The sequence below is a fragment of the Camponotus vicinus genome, unplaced genomic scaffold (assembly GCF_025532165.1).
Source record: "Camponotus vicinus isolate PSW18456_S1 unplaced genomic scaffold, iyCamVici1.0 SCAF_2, whole genome shotgun sequence".
Classification (NCBI taxonomy): domain Eukaryota; kingdom Metazoa; phylum Arthropoda; class Insecta; order Hymenoptera; family Formicidae; genus Camponotus; species Camponotus vicinus.
The window spans coordinates 11,578,829-11,602,920 of NW_028141956.1; the positions used below are offsets into that span (position 1 = coordinate 11,578,829).

At 39.9% G+C, this 24,092-nt stretch overlaps 1 protein-coding gene across 5 annotated transcripts in view; it reads left to right on the plus strand.

Moving 5' to 3' along the window:
* LOC145967056 (uncharacterized) overlaps nucleotides 1-24,092 on the plus strand; it is a 178,097-nt gene that overhangs the window by 13,294 nt on the left and 140,711 nt on the right. For 2 of the 5 annotated variants that reach the window (XM_083091661.1, XM_083091662.1), the window contains exon 1: nucleotides 6,491-7,696. The exons of 2 other annotated variants lie outside the window; for them this stretch is intronic. In XM_083091661.1, coding sequence (XP_082947787.1) covers nucleotides 7,657-7,696 — 40 coding nt within the window. In that variant the 5' untranslated portion in view covers nucleotides 6,491-7,656. Of the gene's footprint in view, nucleotides 1-6,490; nucleotides 7,697-23,820; nucleotides 23,965-24,092 lie in introns of those variants that run through there. One more of the 5 variants, XM_083091665.1, reaches the window with a different exon arrangement.

Genomic DNA, 24,092 nt, shown 5'->3' on the forward strand with positions numbered 1-24,092 from the left:
ATTATAATTATCATCAAATTTTTTTAAAGGGGTTTTGTAATCAATAATTTTATAAATTTATAATAAACAGGAAATTTGTGATTTTATAAAATAAATATAAAAATTTAAGGACAGATTTTATAAAAATTTTTTATAATTTAAATATGAAATTTTGACAAAATGTGACTTTATAAAATAAATATAAAATAAATGTCTATACAGCGTGAATGAATGTGTTATGTGACAATTCTATTTAAGAGAATCATTGTACTCTATAATTACGTGAATAGGAAAATTAGGAAAATTCCTCTCGCACAGTTGGTAGATCAGAATCTTTGTAATGCGATGAGTTTCGGTTCGGTCGTTGACGTGATGTCGTGCGTAGATAATGGTCCGTTCGCATTCGAGAGGGCGGCTCGTGAGAAATTAATCTCGGCATTATATTGCCACGGCGACGTCTAGCTGCCGCTTTATTTCGGACTTTTGGCCCATCCTACTCGTTACAAGTATATCTGGCTACCGAAAGTGTTTAGCACCTTCTTCTTGTGTTCTATAATCAACAAAGTAATGCATATCGTCAGATGATGTCTCATACCACGCGAATCTAGATTCATCTTGGTGCTTAAGAGCATTAATCATAATCATAATGTATTTTTAAACTGAACTTTTTTTTGCGACGCACATTTGCCGATTCTTTTCTTTTATTAACTGGAATCTTTAGAAAAATTCCTAATTTCTCTTGAATTCTTCTTTTCTTCTTCCTTTTATCTTTCTATTATTAAAGAAGCGATACTACATTCGGATTTTATGATACGAACTTTTTTCTGTTCATTGATTCGTTCAATACACGCCGAAATCGCACCATCGACCGTGATCAAGATGTTATCGATTGTTCGACGTGTATTTCAATGTAGCGATTGACTGACGTCCCCATAATTACGGGAAAGGCGCGTGTCGCTCCACCAAATATAAAGTTAGTCCCGACTTCGCTGCGAGATATCGAGAGATAACTTGTCACGCTTTCACACGCTCCTTTCTCACGCCCTCACGTATAACGCCTTTCGAAATCCACACGATACATATGTGTTTAGATTTAGACGAATTAAAAGCGATAACGCGAGTAACATTTAGTAATTTTATGTCTTACTGCGATAAATCGCTGACTTGTTTGTGAGTTTCGAAATATTGAAATTAATATGATTCCGATATTAATTGAAATTTTTTGACGTTGGTATGATTACAGGAATTGTTTACATATCTATTTATGACGTTACAAATGTGACAATGAACACAAATTATCAGTAACGATGAAAATTATAATCTTCATTATAATAATACAATTAATTTTGAATCGATCGTATATAATGATAAAGAGTAAAATCTCGTGAAAGAAAATTTTTAAAAATTTCTTGGATTATATTATAATAAAAATAAAACGAAATTTTGTGAAACAACTCCATATATAGCTTCGCCTAGAATTTAAATATACTGTGATAGGAGATAATAAAATAGTAAATGAATCATCTTATACCGACCGTTCTCTTAATTTGATGAAATTTGAATTCTGCGAGCACGCTTGTTGAAACAAGATTTTTATTAAATATACTTGTAAAGTGTCATATAATTTATAGATTGCGTTATCTCATTAAGCTATTTTATGACGGTTGTTCTAAGCAGCATGTCTTTATCGACTTGAAATACTAGATTCACTGAGTTTTAATTTTTTAACATTGAGAAACGAGCAGTTTATGTTTCACAAACAAATTTAAATATTTGACTTTTAATAATTAAAATACATGTATAGAAATTTTTTTTTTATATTATTTTTTTTAGGGAAATTTTAATTCATGGTTTTATTAAATTCTAAAAATAATTAGATAACTACTCTGTAATGTTCTAAATATCATATTTTAACAACATAAAGATATAAGAATTCTAATGTATAAGTATTAATTACAAAAGTCTTTTGCACTGAGAAAAATCGTTTGATTGTACCAATAAAACATATATGATAGAAAGCATTTTGGTTTGGTTAAACGAACGAATTTCTAATTATCACGATAAGACTTGATTTTTTATAACTATATAAAACTTTCTATCTATAAAACTTTTTATATTAATTAAACATGAACATAGTGATGTCATTTTTTTTTTAATTTACTATTAATATCAAGAAAATTTGGTAAATTTAACAGTAAGAAATTAATCATACTCGTCTGATAATTCCTAAAGAATTCTGATTCGTTCATTTTCCAACAGACATACTGGTTGAATCTACCAGATTTCTAATTAGTGCCATCAGATTTTTTTCTCAGTGCAAAAAATATTTCTATCATATATAAATGCAAATATTTTAAGATTTTGAAAATTTTATTCCAAATATCCGTACACGTTATAATAATTTGGATGTAGCATTAGGTGTAACATTGAGATGTACGATCGCGGGAGAGAGGGCAGGGGGGGATGAGTCGTGATCGTTACAAAAACACCCTCGCAACGGCCGACTGCTGTCCGTTTGATTCACCGTTTCCTGCGATCGTCGTATTTTTGTCCGCGCGTGCCTCCACTTCGTTTCTTTCGGTGCTGTCTCTCGCCTCGTTCTTTTTCCTCCCTCTGTCTCTCTCTCTCTCTCTCTCTCTCTCCCTCTTTCACTCACTCAATCTTTTCTTCGCGCTAGCTACGATCTTGCCGCACGATCCGTATTTTTCTTACTTTTTCAACCCTTTCTTTTTTGTCCGCGGCGCTCAGCCCTCCCACGCGCCGTCACTGTCCGCGCGTTCGTATGCGTGTCTTCGAAAGGGTGAAGGCACGCGCGTTCGCGCGTGGAGGTGAGCCTTACGTAGGTTTAATGAGCGCTATTATGACCTAGTTGCACTCGACATCGCGCACATAAATCCTCGCGGCACATTAATCCTCGCCCCGAGAGTCTCGAACTCTCTTGAGTGGCATCGGCGCGCCGAGGGTAGGCAAAGCCCCGGAGAATTTATTAATCGCTAACAAAAGAAGAGCAAGGCTCGCGCGCGGAAGAAGAATGATCGCACGCGTCCGGAAGTGATGAGCGCAGATCGCAGCCGTGACGCGAAAAATTAAGAGATTCGCGAGGAGACCCTTGGCGAAACTCACGCCTATAAATATAAACGGACGACTCGAGATTTCGGAAGCGCATATTAAGAGAACACGTTGACATGTTTATTGTAGCTTATACTTATTCGAGCATTAATTAACCGTGATACCGAAGGTGATATTTATTCGTTAATTATGTTAATTACTGACTGATAAATTATGTGATGTTCTCTGGAGATTTACTCCCAAAACGGTATAAACTTATTTATTTATCTCCGTCTAGTTAATTCCCCAAGTATCTCTGCCAATTTAATTTTCATAAATTTTTTCACCTTTGGTCGGATTTCCGGCATACCACAAAGATACGATTTACAATGCGTGGTGGCGTAATAAAAAAGGAAAGAACAAGCGCGCGAAGAAATACAAGAAAAGGTGAAAAATAAATTCACGCTGCCGCTCGCGCCGCTCGCGCCTTTATCTCTCGTCATCGCTTTCTCCCCGGTGGCATGATATACGGCCGAATTCTCTTCCTTAATTAGGTTAAAGTTTGATCTCGTTGTTCTCTTGTTGGGGAGAAATACCAAAGAGCGCCGCAGCTTCCGAAACTCGCGTCGCGCGCTCCGCTTAATTGTGTAAAACACTCCGTGGTTCGTTATCTCGACTAAAAGACCGCGTAAACTTGCGAAGCTCGCCTAATTAATCGCCTTTCATTAGTATCCTTTCGTCGCCTCCGCCGACCGTTATTACGCTTCATTGGTGGCTTTGTGCGGCTCGCTCTTGACGAGGAGAGAGAAAGAGAGACGCTTAACGAAGCGTGATACGGTAACCGACGACGGCTTAAGTAGTAACCGCCTTCTATGCCCTGGTTGGTCAGCCGTTGCGTACTCGCAGTTACCGAAGGCCGTTCTAGGCCGTTTGGTAGTCACCGTTAGGCAATGCTTCTTGTGCACCGGTTACCTTAAGCGTTCGCCTCAGCGCGCCCGTTGTCCTTGCAAACATTCGAGTCGCCGTGTATCTCCTCGAAAAGCGCACACACGGCGACGTAAGTAATCGCCGTTGACCCGTGACTACAAAAAAAGAGAAAAGAACAAACGCTGTAAAGGCTTCGCGATCGAGTCGAGATTTTTTATTTTCTCTTCTCGTTAAAAAAATAATTCTCTCATATATTGCCCAAAAAACGTACACGTTTTTGGTATCATCGATCACATTCCCTTCGCGACGCTTCGTTAGCTTCGTGCGAATTTTAAGTCGCATCCTTTGTATAGCACTTTGACATACGCGCTACCTTTACGATGATCTTAGATCGTAACTCGCCGCTTGATTTACACGAGACGATCGCGGCGCGCGTTTTTATTAATTCGCGGATTCGCCGTTTTATGAACGCATGATTTAGTAAAAGAATCGCCGTCGTTACTTGACGGTAAAACGTGAAATCTCTCTCTCTTTGCGACGCGTCGTACGGGCGCGAGATAAAAGCAACGACGGAGATGGTCCGGGACGCGCCCGGTGGTGCCGTCGCCCTGGAGGGAAACTTCGGAATTTATTAACTTGTAAGGTACGTTCTTGCGCTGGCAACACACTGCCACCCAGAACTCTATAAAATGTACTTTCGTTACTTTCTCGCGGTCTCTTTTTCCTCCCTGTTCTCGACGCCGTCGTGGCGCACGCTCGTTTATTTGTTGGCCGCGCGATAAAACTTCTCTCTCCTCCCTCTATCTCACTTTCTCTCTCTTTTTCTTTCCACCTCCGTTTCTTTTTCCTCATCCGGGCGTCCTTCCCCCGTCATCCCTCCCCTCTTCTCTCTCTTTCTCTCTCGAGGTCTTTTCATTTAAACTGCCCGCCGGTCGTAAGAAATAATGCTGGAAAAAGTCGTTGCTTGCTCGACTCAGTTACGAGATATCCTTTTTAACGATCGCACTTAACCGCGTCTTTTGACGCTGACGTACGACGTACACAATATTCGCGATTGCAATGGGAATTAAACCCGATATAAATACAATCCCTTTGGTGGCCGATACGATGGACGGAGGTACATCGTATACGTTTCTTCGCGCTTTTATAACGTTCGAGTAACGAGGACTTTGTGTCTCGTCTCAGTTCTTTTTTTTTTTTTTTAATTCTTTCTCTTTCGAAAGGGGATAAGCGTGAAAAAAAAATTTAATTGCAATCATAATGAATATTGTCCTGTCGTAAGATTAGTAAGTATTAAAAGTGTTCTATATATGCGATTTGCGTGGATTACGTAAGTTTTCGCATAGGAAAGATTGCAGGTTTGACGATCGTCATTATCGAAAATTATTCTCTCGCTCGCGAGATGGAAACGCAAATCGACTGTGATAATGGTGGCGTTTTTCGCGTTTCCATAATATATATATGTGATTGTTATATAGCGAACGGTAGCACGGTCTACGGTCAACTATAAAGGCCATCTGTTCGCTTTTAGAGTCTCTCTTTTATACCGGCGTACGGTGACGTCACTCTCGCCGAGATAAACCGAGATGAACGCCCACTCGCTACTATCTAGTCATATAGCACCTTGCGCTTCTTTTTGTCTTTCCCCTCGACCTTCCTCCATCGTCTTCCTCTCCCTCGTGTTTTCGCGAGGAGCCATCGAATTCTCAACGAGCCGTATTGACTGACGACCGTGTTATATGACGGGACTTTAACGAGTGTTCGTCTAATCGTCGTGAATTGAGTTTCGAGGAAAGTTTCACGCGAAACTGAAGAAGCTTTTGGCACTGTTATTGTCATCAACGTCATTGTTGTTCATAAATCATTTACCCGCGCTCATTTCGGAGCTTTTGTAGCGTCGTAACTAGACGCGATAGTGGTCTATGAGAGAAAATGTCATCGAGTCGATTTCTAAAAAATATCAACAGTTTTTTCATTCATCCGCTATTTTGCAATACTACTTTTTCAAAGCGAGATATTTATCCAGTGAATTTTTAGAAACATTCGAATCAATAGATGCATACATTGTTCGAAATAACGCGTATCATAATCAATATTTAATAAACAGATTTTATAATTTCAATTTTATTCGATTCTTACTTTTGCAAAATGCAACTATTATTGATTTCATCGAATTATAGTTTAATAATTACATAAATAAATTATATGATTATTTAAATAAATAAACAAATTACAAATAAATACATAAATTATATAAATAATTACTTAATAACAAACATAATTATAAATAACGGAGACTTTAATCGACCAGAATCGCTCGCGATCTCATAAAAAGGCACTGGCGAGATTTCGTAAGACGGCGTTAACGCGCCTTCTAGCGAGGATCGATCGAGTCAGAGCCTGGTCGCACGTTGGCACGACGCCAGCACAGGCGTCCCGACGCTTCCCGAGATGGTGGACCGAGTCCGGCCGAAGGCAGCGTCCCGGCGTCAGCGTCGGCGTCGGCACGACGGGCGTCCGTCAGTGCGCGTGTGACATGGCTGCGAGGCGCTACTACGACGACCTGGACGACGTCCTCCATCTCGCGATGTGATACGCCACCCGCGACACCCTCGTCTACTCGATTGTTGCGCGACTCGCAGCGGTATATCGATACGGGAATGAGTCATAATCGTCGAGCGTACCAAAAGACTATATAGTCTCGACACGTCAGAAAGAGGGAACAAGGAATTGGAATCACTCGGGGAATATCCTTTTATGCTTTGTTGACGTTCTCTCTTGTCGGTGATTCCGGAAATTCGCTCGAAGATTTTATTCGCGAATAGAATAGGAGCGAAAAAAATACGATTGTTCGTGTGAGAGAAATTCAGAACGAAAATTGTTCTGAAATCTTTCGATATACTCGATAATTATTATGTCGGGTTGTTGATTGTCGAGCCGTCAGGGCGACACGGTGATTGCGTGTCGAGAGATCGAGACGCATGGACAGGAAGAGCGGTACGATGTAAGAGAAAAGTGACTCTGAGTCCTAAGATGACAAATCGAAGGATTAATCTTTAGCAAGTGCGATCTTATCTCGCGTCTATGAAGTGCAACGTAGCATTCCTACAGATAGACGAAACTGCATTCCCTCTAGTCTCGATCGGTGAAAACTGTTTTCGAGAAATTGTACATAAATGCTCGCACAGAAAACATATGGTATTAGTGCGTTTCTCAATTCCCAATCGAATGTTAATCAATTATAGGTTTCGCCGCATTCAATGTCACACATATCATTGTCATGGCGGCGCCAGAATATGACTTTTAAACTGTTATGTAGAAAAATCGAACTCTGTTGAAACGCGAGCTACTGCTCGCCGAAACTCTATATGCGTAAAACTCTTCTAATCTAGAAATAGACGTGCTCCGATAAAACAATTCGATGAATCATGGCGCGATTTTGAATGGGAACACAAATAACCGCGGGGATAATCCTCGAGGTGATCGATCATCAACACGGATAGTGCGTGTAATAATACGGCTGCGAGCTGCGCGTCGAGGCAATTTTTTCTCGAATCTAGCTAGAATAATAATTCGGCGCGTCGCGAAGAGAGGTGCAGAGGAAAAGGAGAGTGCATGTGAAGGTGCGCGCTCGTGCGTGTCTGTGCGCGAAGTGCATAAAGCAACGATGGAATATCGGTGAGATCACGAGGTCACCGCAGAATGCCTGAGCCGAGGGCAAAGCGCTGTAAACACTGTGACGGTACGACACGCGTGACTGGACCACGTTGCGATGGTTACGTCCCTCGTTAACCCTTAACGCACCCCGATACCTGCGACTAACATCTGTGTCGACTAATAAAGAGTGCAAAGTTTGAATTAAGATTGTGTTCATTCCCATTAACCTCTCTAGCGCTCCTGTAAGAATATCGAAAGACGCTACGTTGCACTGAGTTTATGCGAAATCGTTAAACAAGTGAGTCAAGTAGCGTATTACTGAATGTAGGCAAGCAACATCCTACTTGACTCGCCTCTTTACAAGACTTTGTCATTAATTACATCGCGTACATATTTTTAAAAATATAATTTCCCACGCTCGCGCGAGATTTTTTAATTAAACTTTTTTAGATTGAGATTATAAGGAGAATATAATAAAATTGTTAAAGATATATAAAGAATTTTAACGGATTGATTACACGAATGATTATTCAATTTGTGAGTCATTTTAATTATAAACAATTTGATTCTAATTAATATTAAATGGCCGGTGAAGCGCGAAGGTAATTTTTTTCTCCAATACGAGAGATCCCAATCGGAATGGGACTCTATTTTATTTGTAGGTCATTTATTCCACGACTGCGACCGGACATTTGGACCGCGCTTGAGACGAATGAATGCGTAAAGCGCATTCCGGATCGGGCGGCGACCACGTCCAACTGTACTCCTTCTCCTCTACTTATCTCGTTCTCTTCCTCAGGCTTTTTCTCTTTATCCCTCTATCTTCGTCTTGCCCTTTTTCCCGTCACCTTTCGCACTCTATGCCATAGTATTTTTACTCACGGTTATTCACCTTCTTATCTCGTAGATGCGGTTGACGATTATCCACCTGGATTAGCCATCGACTTTTGCATACCTCGCGTAATCCTCCAAAACATTACGCGGAATTCGTGAGTGATCGCATATAAAAAAGCCTTTAGAAATATAGTTTCTATTTTAAAATTCGAGTTTAGAATCAAGATCGTGGTACCGGGTTGTGCGATGGTTTATTTGAATTTCTTTCGTGATTAAATCGCCTGTAAACATCGAACCGTACAAGTATGCTAAATCACTTCTTTTCCTGGTATTGACCTACTTACTTTCCTCAATAATTTTACGTCAGGATCGCGTCCGCTTTCTTTATTGCCGCATCTGTTGGCAGTTTTATAAATACCGTTGTAAAGTACAGCCAGACATTCGCCATAAGTATCATGGCTTAAAATTCATATCGTTTCCTATCTGGAATAGGAAATACCCTTGTTTTCAAGGAGGACCGACTTTACAGATGACAAATGTACCATATTTCCGCAGGCGTTTCGAAGAGCTAATTATATATCAGATATACGCAAAGTAGATTTTTTTCGATGGTCGAACCTAAGTCAGAAAGCTTTCAACCTAACACGATGATATATGATATTTTAAAAGCCAGACATTTTTTTATTTTCCGACAAGCATTCTTAATAAATGTCCGTTTTTCTTTTAAATAGTTTTTTAACTCATCAAATTGCATTAATTATAAAAGAGGTAAAATATATCAACAGTCACACGTGAAATCGAATTTTCTATCCTAGTTTATAAATTTATATTATTTTACAAAGCTTACTAAATTAAATTTTCGCGAAATACAGCTTCCTTTACATACGTATTACAAAGTTAAATATTAAAACTCATTTTTCTATATTTGTTTAACTTTCATTTTGGATACGTATCAAATCTCGTCGGTACCTGACGAATATAAAACAAATAAATCTCGTTTCGCGAATATAAAAACGATGATGCGATTTTGCTGAAAAATTTGAAATATGTGTTGTATGCTTAAGATTTGTCTCATACTGAACGCATGTAACGTAATATATCGTCCATTTTTTTGTAGCTATCTTTTTTCGTATTTTAAAGAGAAATGGTAACTCATCTGAAGGACAACAAAATGCTATTTTCTCGGTTTATCGGACGCAGACTTGGTTCCTTTTCTTTCTTTTTTATTTCCATGTCTCTTGATGGCACGGTTGCGTAATGCGAAGCTTATTTCTATGCTTTTTTCTCGCGATGATCACCAAGTCCCCGCGATCAATAAGTATAAAATTGTCGGCAATCGTGGGCGTTGACAATCGTACGATCACGAAGAGGCTCGTTTGCCGTGTCGTAGAAGACAATCGATAAATCTCAATCTAAATTTATCTTCTTCTCCACGAAGGAAGGAAGGTATTGCTCGTAATCTGCGATGCTTTTTTCGATTTATGGCCAGTGCTTTCCAACCGCAGTTTTATAGCTTTGCGTTATTGCGTAAACACGCATTATTCCGTAATTTCGTGGCAATTACTCAGCCGTCATCGTGATTATTATAGCGCTCTCGGGCGAATGGCAGTTTTCTCTTAACGTATGTCTGATTTCTGGAGCCGAATTTTTGGACGACCTCGGCGCGAAATCTTAGCGCCCGTCTCACGACGGCATAAAAGTGATTCGTAGATACGCGAATGGCTCATAAACATCGGGTCGAGCAGCTGTCGATGGAAAACATGGGTCTATATTTAAGCCTGACTACGTCGGGTATCCCATGGCCGGTCTTGACAATAGATCGGACACACAGAATTTATTCCGCTCGGGGCGCCAAACGAGATACGTGCGTAATCGGTACACAGATGTGATTAATCGTTTCCTAAAACCGACGCTTTAGATATATTGAACGCAGTCAATAGCAGAGCGAGAGAAGAATACCAACGTCTAAATATTATGAGAACAGTCTAAGAATTTCGGGACATTGACGGCGAACGCCCACGTTCCAGGGTACATTTAAATGGCTTTTAAAGAGCAACTCTTTTAAGCGACTTGGAGTTTACTGTATAAACGTTATAAATCTAGGCCAGGCCTCCAAGCAAGGGTGAGATTGCGACGCGCTAACAGGTGGATCGTACATCAATTTTATTCATCCTCCGCTGTTATTATCGCCGTCGTCGTTTTCTCCACAACCATCAACGTATGCGGTTCGCTTTTACGACATCTGTGTATAAGCGGCAAAATCGAAATACAGATTTCGTCCAGCGACGGCGACCTTCGCGAGATTCGTTCGCGGGATATGAATTTGGCAGCTCGTGATTCTGGACGACTCTTTCGATTATTTATCGGCACGGTATGCGCGAAACGTGGGCGACGGTTTCCTCTCTGTCCCCTCCGTCCTTTCCCTCCGTTTTCTGGCCGGACTCCAAACGGCAGCGACACCCTCACATCTATGGATTATTTCTCAGTACGACGTATTATGCGTCTGCCACACTGACGCTTTCGAGTTGAAATCTTACGCATGAACGCCTACACGTGCACGTTACGAGTTTACACACATTACGTCGTCGCGATTACGTACTTCTTTTCCGAATCGCATGGCCATACTCTTCGTGTTTGTAGACTTTCGGATGTATTGTTTTTCGATGGTAATAAAAATGGATAGTTGATTAAGCTAATTATTGAAATTTATTTAATAAGAAATAGGTATAAAAAAATTAAAGTATAAAAATTAGATGATATTAACGTAGATACGAAATCTTGTTAACATGTTTGAAAAATTATTCCGTGTTTTTTTCGTATCGAAAACTTCGTGTTCGTACATTTTATTCGGTTTAGTTAAACGAAAATCATAGTAATTTTTGAAGGCGTTTCGCAGTTGTCGAGAAACGGGGATAATGATATGTCTAACAGAAATGCTTACGAAATGTAGATTGCACCAGATTGGAACCACGAAAATAATATTATGAAATCGGTCGACCGACTAACTATGCGCGAGTATTAAATTATATTCGTAAAATTATATTCGTTCTAGCTTTGTTCATAATAACGTTAGTTATACCTGCAAGTTTCGTATGTGTAATCTACTTAATGTTTCACATTATTAACATATTTAATACGTAATTCGAAATATCAATTTTTTTGAACAACTTTTATACAAATTGTAAATCTTAAGTGAACAATGCATCAAAAAAATTATATAACAATGATGAAAGATTTGATGATTACAAAATTACAAACCGAAAAAATAGATGTTGATACAAATAAGATAAAAAAGTAATAAGACATTAATTTACATCAATCAAAAAAATTATAATGATGATGGAAGGTCCGATAATTACGAAATTACAAATAGAAAAAAAATAGATATGCATACAAATAAAATGAGGGAATAATAAAAGACATTAATTTCTTCCTTTTATTCTCTTAAAGATGTACATTTTTTTCTCTCTGCACTAAACAATTATCTTTTTTCGTTCCGAAAGTGAGATCACACATGAACTTGTTATTTTCTTCGCCGCGATTAGACTTGTTTATGATGGTAGCGCATGCACACGCACACACGAGACGAAGGTAATCTCATTTAAACAAGGAAGTGAAGTTCGATATATTTAACGTTACACGTCGATTGTTCCGATGGAGTAATATCCGCCGTCTTCCTTTCCCCGTAGTCTTTTCTGCCTCCTGTTTGGATGCACACGCGCCGCGTTCTTCTGTTGCTCTTGGCAGATATAAGCGTGGTTTACGCCGTAACAGCTGTGCGCGCACGCACTTTGCTCGCGCAAAACATTGCTAATGGACCGACAACCCCGAATCTTTTCGGTCTCGTATATACTTTGGTACATACATACATATATATATATATATATATATATATATATATGTATATATGTATATTATATGTATTATAGCGTTTTATCTATTATACGTCCCTATGTTTTTATTTCTGAGATTATTATCACTGATTAAAAATGCATGAAGATAAAACCTACACTAACGCAAAATCTGCACACTAATTTCGTAATACTTTCGAATGTTAATTGATTTTTATTTTGATTTTTAAGAGTTATATTTGTATGTAGATTAATTCAAGCGATTTTTTCTCCAAACCGGATATTTAAAAATAAATTTAACCAGTGACTTGAAGGGCGTTATTCAAAAGTAGCGATTTATTTTAAATAATATTTACTCTAATTTTTATTATTAAGTCTTCAACTGTGTATATTAAAATTCTACAGAAGTTTACTTTCGGATTAACAAAACGGATTTCAACAGGAAACTGTTGAATGAAGAGTAAAATGAAAACGTTCGAGCAAACATGCCTCGTTATCTATAAGCTATAGCTTCGTTTTCCGCGATCCGGCACGTTTGATTTTGTCATTGAATCCCGAAAGTTTCGCGGCCACTGTGAATGGTATCGCACGTCGTATGAATCATCGCATTTATTACGCACGCCAATGAAATTCGGTTCAATATATAGATATGCACGTACGGTATGTATGTGTACTCAATGTGCCGAAGCTAAACATTCCGCGGAGCATTCACCCTGGCATTGCTGTAAAAATAAACGGATCACACTAACGCGTTGCGCACCCGCCTCGTTCTGCAGAGGTCTCGGTTTCATTTACGATACCACTGAACCGAATGTATGATATCATTTTATCTCGCGGTTTTCTGAAATCGATGGATGACCTACCGTGACTCGATGGAAGTCGACAGTTGATAAGTCACCCTCCGCTCCAAGAATCACATATAAAATCGCTATCACAACAATGCCATCTAGAACACGGTCCGACCCTAGGATAAGTCATTAAATTTAGGTTCTCGCGAACGTCGAGATGCGGGCTGTGCGACTCTCGCTTCTTCCAGGTGACGATACTCTTCTCCTCTTGGTCGATAAACATGAAAGCCTGCGTGGCCTTCGCCCGATCCAACGATCTCCTAGTATTTTCCGCGAAACGAAAGCGAAGGAAAGAATACCGCTATCGCGGATACGTGCCAAGTGAGTCAGTGAGCTGGATGGCATACGAAATTAGATCGCGTAGCTATTACGCGCGACCACCGACGATGCCCGGCTGTTCCCGTCCAATTTGCATCGTTGGAACGTACCTGTGTTGATTCAGCGGTCGAGCCGCGGCTCGTTCTTCGCGTTTGGTCACACCTATTACATTGTCGTCTCGTGCTAATCGAGGCTGTCGGTGATTTTTCGACGGTATGACGTTTTGCAAATTGCGCGCACTTGTCAAAAGAACATTGCGGAGCGTCATTCGGACTAGACGTCGCCGTTGCCCTATCGCCGTACATCATTCTCTATACTTAGAACCGGACGAGTGCCTTTTGCAGCAGGCGAGAGAGAGCAGCGAAGATATGCGACTAGTTAGTCGCGCCAATCTGCATTGCTGCAAAGTTCCTTCGCGCGTAAATCAGACGAGGATTCAGAGATTGAGGAAATATTTCGGCATACAACGAAATTTTAAATTATATTTCGAGAAAAAATTTTTAATAGAAAAAAGAAAGTATATACTTGCATTTCTGTTAATTCATTCATTAAACTCTATGGAGATAATTTCATTCGATGATATTTTACAAATTTTCACGTGAAATTTCACGAACAAATTTAGACTCTAAATAATGCGACGACAAATCTTTTAGCACCATTTTGTCGGCTCGCACCAAATACCCCATATATATACTTAATAACGTCCGAGAATCCACAAATGGAACAACAACGGAATCTGAGATGAAAAACGATGATTGAACAAGATATGACGATGCCTGGCGTGGACTTGGCGAGAAGTCTAGGAAGCGACACGGCTGTTGTAGCCCTTAATGAGCCCAACGTGAGATCAGTCCAGCCTCTTTAACTCCGTTGCTTCTGTCAACCGTCTCTATCCGCTAAGAACTTTCACTGTCTTCTTCTTCTGCTCCTCCTTTTCCTTCTCTCCTCCTCCTCCGCTTCTCCACTCTCGTCCGCAGCACGTCGTCCGGAGGATGACCTGGATGGTACCCAAACGAAATACCACCTTCACTCCTTCCTTTTTCACGAGCCATTTTGGAGAAACTTGCCGCTCGTTACTCCAGCTTCTTGAATTATAACGTTTTAGGACTATCGAACGGATGCTGCAACCTCGTTTTATCCTTTGAAGTGCAAATTTAATCGTGATTTATTAGTCTTTTTTTAATGAGATTTCTAAGGAAATATGTTATTACAATAAATTTTATTTTTTTTTTAATACACAATATATGTCATGCGGCTTTAGGGAGCAAATTTTTTAAACATATTTGTCACTCGAATGTTTGATCGATTACGTAGTGAATTGGCTCGAGCGTGATTGCGACGTGCCAGAAAGTTGCTTGAATAACTTTACGTTCTCCACCGATAATTTTGTCGAATGGATCGACGTCAGTGCCATTGAGTACTATTGAGTGCCAATGAACTGACCTCTCGATACCTATGTAATCGTTTGTCGAGGGTTAACGTACTCCCGAACCTCATTTCTGTGTATTTCCGATCTGTCATGGCATCGCGGATGGAATCGCATGATGGATTAATTCAATGTTAGACAACAGGCACGGTTTCGTGAGATTTGGCACGAATTTTGTCAAAAAGCTTCTCCATTATCTACTTCCTGTTAGCGTCATTGTATGCTCGCTAGCGAGTGGTAAACTGTAGCGACGAATTGGCTGCCTTCCGGGCTGCGTTCTTAGTCGAGTTAGCCGACACGAAAGTCGAACGGAGGCGGCCAATCTTCGCGATAAATATTTTCAGATATTTTTAAGCAGATTAAGCTAGGCTAGGCAAAAGATAGCTAAAATATATGAATAGACGGCGAAAATATATGTGTAGAAGAAAATATTTAGAGCTTATGAGTAACTGAGAAGATGCGCTAAAAACTTCCGATATCGCGCGCGCGCGATTAGGATGTATTAAATATATATGTTGCAGAATTTTTTTCTGGACTCTCACGGACTCCTCGATCAATTTGCAATTGATTATCTTTTAATAAAAATTACACATAATGCGCGCTATATTTTTTAATATTCTATGTGTTGAGGAAATGTTAAATTTTTAACAATTTTCTAACTCATTTTAAAATTAATTTTCTGTTAAAATTAAGTTTGCATTATATGAAGGGTATGAGAGACCTTTTTTTATTACTTTTCATTTTGATATTTTTATCAAAGCGTAATTAATAAGAGAAAAGTCTAAGAAAATAAAAATATGCAAATGCAAATATCTTAAATATATTTTATATGTTCTATGATTACACATATATGTCACACATGAAAGAGAAAGAGAGAGAAGTAAGTTGTAAATATTCATTAGAAGTAAAGTCGTATTTCGCAGATGTAGTTACATAATTCTCGGAAGCAACAACATGCAGCTGGACGCCCACCCACATCCATCGAGCATCACTCGTAATTCTTCGTTATCCTGTGTGTCTTTAACACGATCTTTAACATTTCGGAGCGCGTTGTGTACAACACACGTCTGTTTGACTCCCGCGCAATGTTACTTATTTTATTCCGAGGTAAAAGTGTCAAATTCTATTATAATGTAAGTGAATAAAAGCGGAACATCTGTCATGATATTTTGGCGAATCGTGAATTGAGGCGCCGCGAGATAAACAAGTTTATCGAGCCGTAACATCGCGTGCTTCTAGAAAATTAGGCGACGAGATATATTCCTGTCGCGATGGCAGGTGTACACTCCCTCGCACTACCCTATGACAACCCACCGATTGTTTCACGTAATAAATCCGTTGAACAATTGTTCCTATTAATAATATTACACAATGTCTTTAATGTTATTTACAGAAATATATTTGTTAAAAAAACTTATTTGTATATTTTCCTTGGAAAAAATAATTTTATTATATAACTCCCTCTTTCTATCAATTTTTTATAATTTTGCACGGCATATAGTTTTATTTAAAATATTAGTTTTTGTATTTTTGATGCTGCGGATAAATTAATTTTATCGTTCGATATTTACTCTGTCTGGATTAACTCGCAACCTTGGAAAATAATGGGTGGAGTTTGTCGCACACAGATCGTAATATGCGTCCGATTTCGTTAAAAGCCGCCGTGTGTCTTAACTTGGCTCTCGACTACATTGTTGCTGTGAGTTGGCCTAATTTCGAAAGGCGCCGATGTACAAGTTGGCACTAAGTCCATCTCATGATAAAGTTGAAAAGTGTCTACATTCTCGCGAGATTCTGAGATTGCGTTCGCTCGCGAATAAGCGCTCGTATTTTATACGCTTTGCACGAAAATTGTGTTGATTCCCGCAAGCTTCGTTCATAATTAATCAGGTGTTTTCGTCGAGGACGATAAATTCGAATTCGGTAGTCGCGAAAGCGTATCGCAATGTCATTACAAGTCGAGCAGATTTCGAAATACAGCATTCAATGTGACGATTCAGGCATCTTTATGCGAGTTACTATACCACCCACGTATGACTGTTGATTCGGTCCAACTCCGACGAAAAACGGGAATTTGTCTCGTTGCCTCGCGGATGCGGTTTACACACGAGTGCTGTTTCGTCCGCGATTGATGTCTTACTCGTTTATTCGATTTCGCGCGCAGATGGTGCATCATTAATCAGCAAGAAAATATAAACTCGCGTCATGTGGAGTTACCATGTTTTTAGGAGATGGCCGAAACCGCTTGGAGACCCTTCGACATTTCACCTACGCGCGAAAGGAATCGTGTTTGGCCGCGTCATCGCGGCGCATTGTAGACCGATGAGCTGTCAATCGCGAAAAACAGCTATTCGACAGATATATTTTAAACTTTAATGTCTACATTTCGTATACAATTTACTGGCGCGAACGTGTGTGGGTCGCATTGAATGCATTTCGAATTAAAACGACGGCGTCGAGCGTCAAGTTCAAGAACAGACTTTAAAATGGCAAGTCTGACGTCGGCGAGTTTTCGCGTTTACGTAAGCGGAAGTTCGTTCCCCGCGCGATCGAACGACTATTTATCGCTCTTTGATACGCGAACGTTGCGTCAAAAAATTCCACGAACCCGTCCGTTTGCATGTAATTCGCAACTGGACTGAAATTCGCGTTTTCGCGTTTATTTTCTCTAGATGGAACATTTATAAACGAGTCGATTTCACACACTCACTTATCGAATTCGATTCGGCCGCAATTGCGAGAGTCGCTTATCTCGCTCGGCTCGAAAGCTTGGCTCGAATATTTCGCGTTCAATGCGAGCGGCTGAGCTAGAGCCGTTTGCTTGTCCTTGCATTACGGATATTTCCGTCCAAAGTATTAGCCGGTATAAAGGCAGAAGGTCTCCCCTCTGCCATTCCCGGCATGGCCAGACGTTGGCAAATGCTATGTAAAGCGTCCGAGCGACGCCTTTCTGCCCCTTTTGTGCCTTTAAGCGCCGGCAACGAATAACGCCCCTTTTTCGCCACTCGATATATTACTATGAGTATTCTGTGTGCTTCGTATATTCTCAACATATATCGCTAAATATAACTATTGAGTCTGGGGAAAAAATATTTCGTAGTAAATCAATATTAATTTAGGATGTATTAAAATCTCGACTTGTGATGGATGATTATAATTATCGAGAAAAGAGGGATGAATGCAAATGTTTATTTACGATTGATCATTTTATTCGGTTTTTGTCAGAATTTGTATGTTTAATAATTTATCTTTTAATCGAAATAATGTTTCCAGTCGATTTCGATAGAAATAGTAAAGTAATTACTTGGCAAACTGTGCAAAATCGGTACGATTGCAATTTTCGAGTAACAACGAGAAACGAGACGAACACTTTCGATACGAAATCGACTGCGACCCATAACGAGATTCGTAAAGTTTCCTCGTCCTTACTTTACTTACTAAGTCGCTTATTATCGTTATCGAAATTGCTCCCGTCTCTTTCTCTCCCTTCGTCCGTGACTCCGTTACTTTTAGATATCGGTTCTGCTTCTCTCACCTGTCGATAAGTGCGCATTACCATCTCGACTCGAGTAAGGTAACAATTATTCCGTCGATTCTCTCATTGGCGAACGCTCGCTCGGCAGAAGCACGTGTTATAGGCTTTTTCAGGACTTGAGCTTGTTAAATATTAAATATACGCTCGACGTTAAACATATTCCATTGGCGAATTCCTATGAGCGCGCGACAATATTTACATTGCCGCTGTAATATATACAAAGTGTGTACGACGCTGAGAGTGCGTAGTACATTTTTTTGCCTTGCTTTCGCCTTCGATCTGCCGTAATTGCGTTCGCTAGTTGCTTCCCGGCTATCACCAACATAAGTTCACAGTTTCAGACGTCTGGAATCGGTGCTAAAATCGTTGAAATATTCCTCAATTATGACAGGTACGCTAGTGTAAGTCGATATGGTAGGCGGTTTAGCTATATGTATTAAAAAAGAATATATTATGACATCAAGTGAGAAGATTTTCTCAAAGCTTTTAGAAGAACTATTGTAATTACGGATAAATATTTAAAATATAAAGTGTGAGAAGAGTTAATATTCTAACAAATATATAAAACATTATTTATAACACACAGATTTAATTTAATTTAGTTTAGTTAATTATGTTATTAAAACTTGGATAGTTAATTGTAACATTTTTTTTATCAATTTCATTATTCTATATTATACGTTGATTTAATTTCTAATGCAAGCCCTTTACATTGATCGTGTGTTAAACATAGTTTCAAAAGTATTTTTAGATTATATTGCGAAAATTCCTAGTTTCTGATATATAGATAAACGCCGACTGGTGTTACATATTTGAAAATTTTCGAAAATGATTGCAAGCACGTCGTTACGTGCAGAACGAATGGGTACGTGAGTATAGTCGCGGTTTCGCTTGTTAAACAGTGATCGATCGATCGTTCGCAAAGTAATTCGAGGGCGATTAAGTGCATTATCGAGCGTTGCGGAACAAACATCAACGGAACGAGTTCTTCCCCTCGTTCGTCGTTCCGCCGAGACGGTCGAGGCGAGGCGAGAGCGTGCAAAATTGGGCGAGGCGAAGAGTGTGCGAAGGCAATATTTCCTTCGAAGGGGCTTCTTTCCCCGCCGAAGTAATTTTCTCGCCGTCGTCGCGCCGGCCGACGAATTTTAGTTGCAGAAAACGGGTCCGCGAGCCGAATCGCGACTTCTTCTTCGCAATGGTCGTTCGTTTATCGCTTATTGATTATTATTTTGCACCGTTATCTCGCAGGAGAGAATCGTCGAATGCGCGGCACTGTATTTATGTTTATAATTGCACGGAGTATGCGTTTTTACCGTTAAAAATAATCGACCACCGCTCGGTGATTATTAATTATCCGAGCGCGTTTTCATCGAGCGCCGCAAAGCGACGCGAAAAAAGCGAGCATCGTACGTCTCGTATGCAAATTTTGTGGGTATACGGGGAAAGGGGGGGCAGCCGTGACTTCGTAATCACGCGAGAGCGAACGATCGCGCCGGACAACTTTTTGGTGCAAAGTGCAGACGACTCTACCGAGTACTTTTACACTCGTTCGTTTTGTTCTCGATGGGTAAACAACTCTTTGCGGCGGCCAGTTAAGACATTATCCCGACGACGCTTTGTAAAAAACATGCTGTTGCGAAACGCATCGACAACTCGCGTCTCATCGGCGGGCGTAAATTTGTACTTTCTTATCGGATCGCCTCGAATTCGTTTCGTCGTCCGTATCATACGCGAGATACGATGTAACTTACGACCTGATACGGGCAACAATTTATGGAGCGACGTCCGCTAAGCGTGTTATTTTTCAAGTAATTTTATATCCCATAAATAAGTTATCTGATTTATCTTCCGTAAATTGCATTTAATATGTTACATGTTGGAATTAAGTGGATTATGGTTTTAAAGAATTTTTAAAGAATTAATGGATCCGAATTAAATAGATTTAATTTGAATTAAATAAATTATTTATTTAAAGGATTTTTTAACATAAAGATCTAGTATTTTTTTTTTAAATCTAATACTTTTTTAATGATTTTTTAAACATACTGAAAAGAGAGTTTGTTGCATCTTCAATGTGATTTCATGATTCCTGTTCGTAACGTGAAACGTATGAAAAATACAGATAGAATTTTCGAATTACACCTACGAATGCTCCTGATTCTTCAGGATCCGAGACGTGATCTCATCTGCATGCTCGGATACGCGTTGGCCCCGGGGAACCTACACGCGTTCGAGGATTATGCACGCGTCTGCGTTCCGATGGGAACAGGAGAAGCAAGAGACGGCGGGATGGGAAGGGCAGAAACTCGTGCAAACATTTCACTTTGCGGCTCGCCGTGTTGCCGCGCGAGCGTAGGCTAATATTTTTATTTAACCCTCGTAACGAGATCGTGCTCGTGAAATCTACGGGAATATTTCTTTTCGCGATGCCATTCCCGCTATTTTTACGCGGACGCGAACGCGGATTGTTGTGCGACGCGTGTCGAAGTCGCGCGGGTGCGAAAATCCAAGATATACGTACAATTTCAACACCGTAACGTCTTCATGGAGTCTGCGTTCATATGTGAAATTTGACACTGCTCGTCGCGGCTCCATCCGCCTCCCTCGTTCAATAATTTAAAAAGTAGAAAATTAGACATAACGTATCAGTCTAGCAATATTTACCGTACGGTAATCTCGATATTTTTTTATATAACTGAATTGCTCGATTGACTCAAACTGAATGATGAATTTAGAGATATTTATTTGTCGCGTACAATTGTCATTCTTTCTTGTTTTTATCTCGTCGTTAAATCGTCTTCGTAATCATGCTAGGACGGTCTGGATATAATAATTCAACTTAACGCCTCCGCGTGGAATTTTATTTATTGCACGCCGAAAATTTTCTCTTGCCAAAGATTCATCATCCGACATTCTCATTCGAACGTACTAACCTGTTTTTTCGCGCCATCGCGAATTATGTCATAAATTGAAAATTCCAATATACGTGGAGAGGAGAAAATAGCGATAAAATTATTCATAACACAAATACATAAGCCACACGACATTCTTCAACGCATTAATGAGGTCTGGAAACATATTCTTTTTTTTCCACCAAACTATTTTCGCGTTCGTTTACGCGTTTTACGGCAACCGCTTGTCGTCGAGCAAAAGATCGATGGGCCAACGACGGCGGCCGAATTTAGGTATCTGTTGGACGCGATGAAATGCGGCGAGCAGGTGGCGCGAAAGAAATGGAAGAGTCTCGGATCGACGATTTCTTTATTCGCCGAAATACGAGGGTGGCTCGACTTTCTCTTATTCGCGAAGAAAAAGCTCGGTAATCGCGCGGGGTGCTGATTTCATAAAGCTGTCGTCGCCGTTCCCCCGTAACAGAAATCTCTGACGATACCGGCGGCAGTGGAAAGTAAATATTAAGGCAGAAGAGAGAAGAGAAAAGAGAAAGGATAAGTCCCCCTTCTCGATACGCGATGCTCCGATAGTTTGGCCGGCTGAGTCATTGTTCATTAATTTTCTTTTTCACTCTTCCACTCGCTCTCTCGACCTCTCGTTTATCGTGCCAAAGTATCACGTTGATGCGTTTCGCTCGCTCGTTTCGAGCTTTAAAACAGAGTCCTACAATTTTTTTTACAAATTTTCGATATTGTTATTTTTTAAGTATTTATGATAACGATAAATAACAGTCGATTTCACCTGATTTATTTCGATAATCTCTAATTCTTATCAATTTCCCCCGACTTTTATAGCAACTTATATCCAATTGTAAGATTAGCGTACGAGTTCTTATCGTAATGGATGCCTTGCGTTCAACTCGGCGATCGCGCGCGATGATGGGTAACGAATGGACGTAGGCAAATGCGAAAAGTGTCGGCAGGGCGAGGAGAAAGAGGCGGGGAAAGCTATGGGCAAACGAAGAGACGTTGGTTGGTAAGCGCGCGCCAGGTCCAACTTCCCTCTCGATCCGCCTAGCAAGACCGTTAGGCTAACTTGGGCGTTCTATTTGCGTCTTTGACTTCTTACGTCTCACTCCACTTTGCTTCCCTCCCGTTTTCCTCCTCAGCATCCCTCGGAGAACCCTCTCCTCGGTCTAGCAACGCGGCCGGTCAGCAACGCGGTCAAACCCAACCCGAATTACTATCGTTGCTATCGATCGAAAGCTTCGGAGAACTTTCGGAGCTTTCGATTCGTTCCGCTCTCGCTTGGTTTATAAACATTTTATTTTTGCCCGCGCGATTCATCACTGTCATCATTGCAACTTGAATATTTAGACAATTTTAAAGACAGATATCAATGTAAGCATAGAAGTTTGTATCGAGGATTGAGAACAATAGTTTATTATCTGGCTCCATATTTATTCATCGAATTCAAATTTCCAATGCATAGTCGCACAATATAATCGATAATAGAGACATATATGTAAGCTTTGCGCATGTACTTATATTGATGTATCTATCCGAGATGACAGATGAAGCTTCGGTATTTTTTTTTATCCTTCATTACGCATAAGATGATGAAGTTCGTGAATCACGCAGGCGGAATGCCTGCGATAAAATTCAGAATAGGTTTCAAAAGTACTCCGCGATTTTAACGAGCGGCTCCGAGTTTGCGAAGGCGGCGAGAGATTTTCCCGTGGCGTTACGAAATAACTGGCACGAAACCGGCCAGTATCGCGCGCGCGTCGGGAATACAGGTAGAGGACGTGTAACTCTCTCGCGCGCATGGAGGAAAACGAAATGAGAATAGATTCGTCATGCGCGGCTGCATCCGTCACGACCGCCGGTCTCCGCTCCGTTTTCGCGAAATCGCGCATCTCGGAGGATCAACCGCGGGGATCGCCGAGTATCCTGAGCCTCTGGAGAACAGATTTACACACCTACTTGCATTACGTTCGTGTATCTTTTAACGATATTACCTGGTTATGCAATCTTACGTATACACGCACACGAGTAAAGCCTGCTTGACTCGACATGCGGCGGCCGCCCGCGCCATGTGCATCTTCCTTCGAAGATGCACGTTGCATTTGTAATAAAGCACTGCAAATGTTCCGCCTAGCGAATCATATTCCACCGTGTTGTATGTTCCACGCTAACGAGAGTTGTTCGAGATAATATGAAACAACGTTATCATTTGCATAACACTGTGGATTATCTTTCTCCTATAAGAATGTTAGAGAATTGTTTCTTTAAAAATTAGAAACAATTGTTTATATAAAGATAGTTTGTTTTTTTTTTTTTTTTTGTAATTTTGTAATTATATTTTATCTTTATATTATATTATATTTATTTTATATTATATTTATATTATATTTTATATTATATTTATATTATTATTATATTATTATTTATATATTTATATTATATTTATTTTATCTTTTATATAAATATATTTTCTTTTTAGTACAATATATTCATAGTAAGCAGCGTATGAATGGAGTATCGACAGATTCGATTTGGCTTGAATCCGCGGAAAACAAATTCAATTGACAGTCGTTGGCTGCTAATACGACCCGCAAATTGATCTACGCCGGTATCGGACAACGTTGTGAGTATTAAATGGGGTAGCAAGTGAGTTTCTGTCGGAACGCTTCGTTCTCGCGGACCATTGGCAGCCTTCACGTTATTATTTTAACATGAATGTTTTGGCGATCGTCACCAAGATAAATAACAACG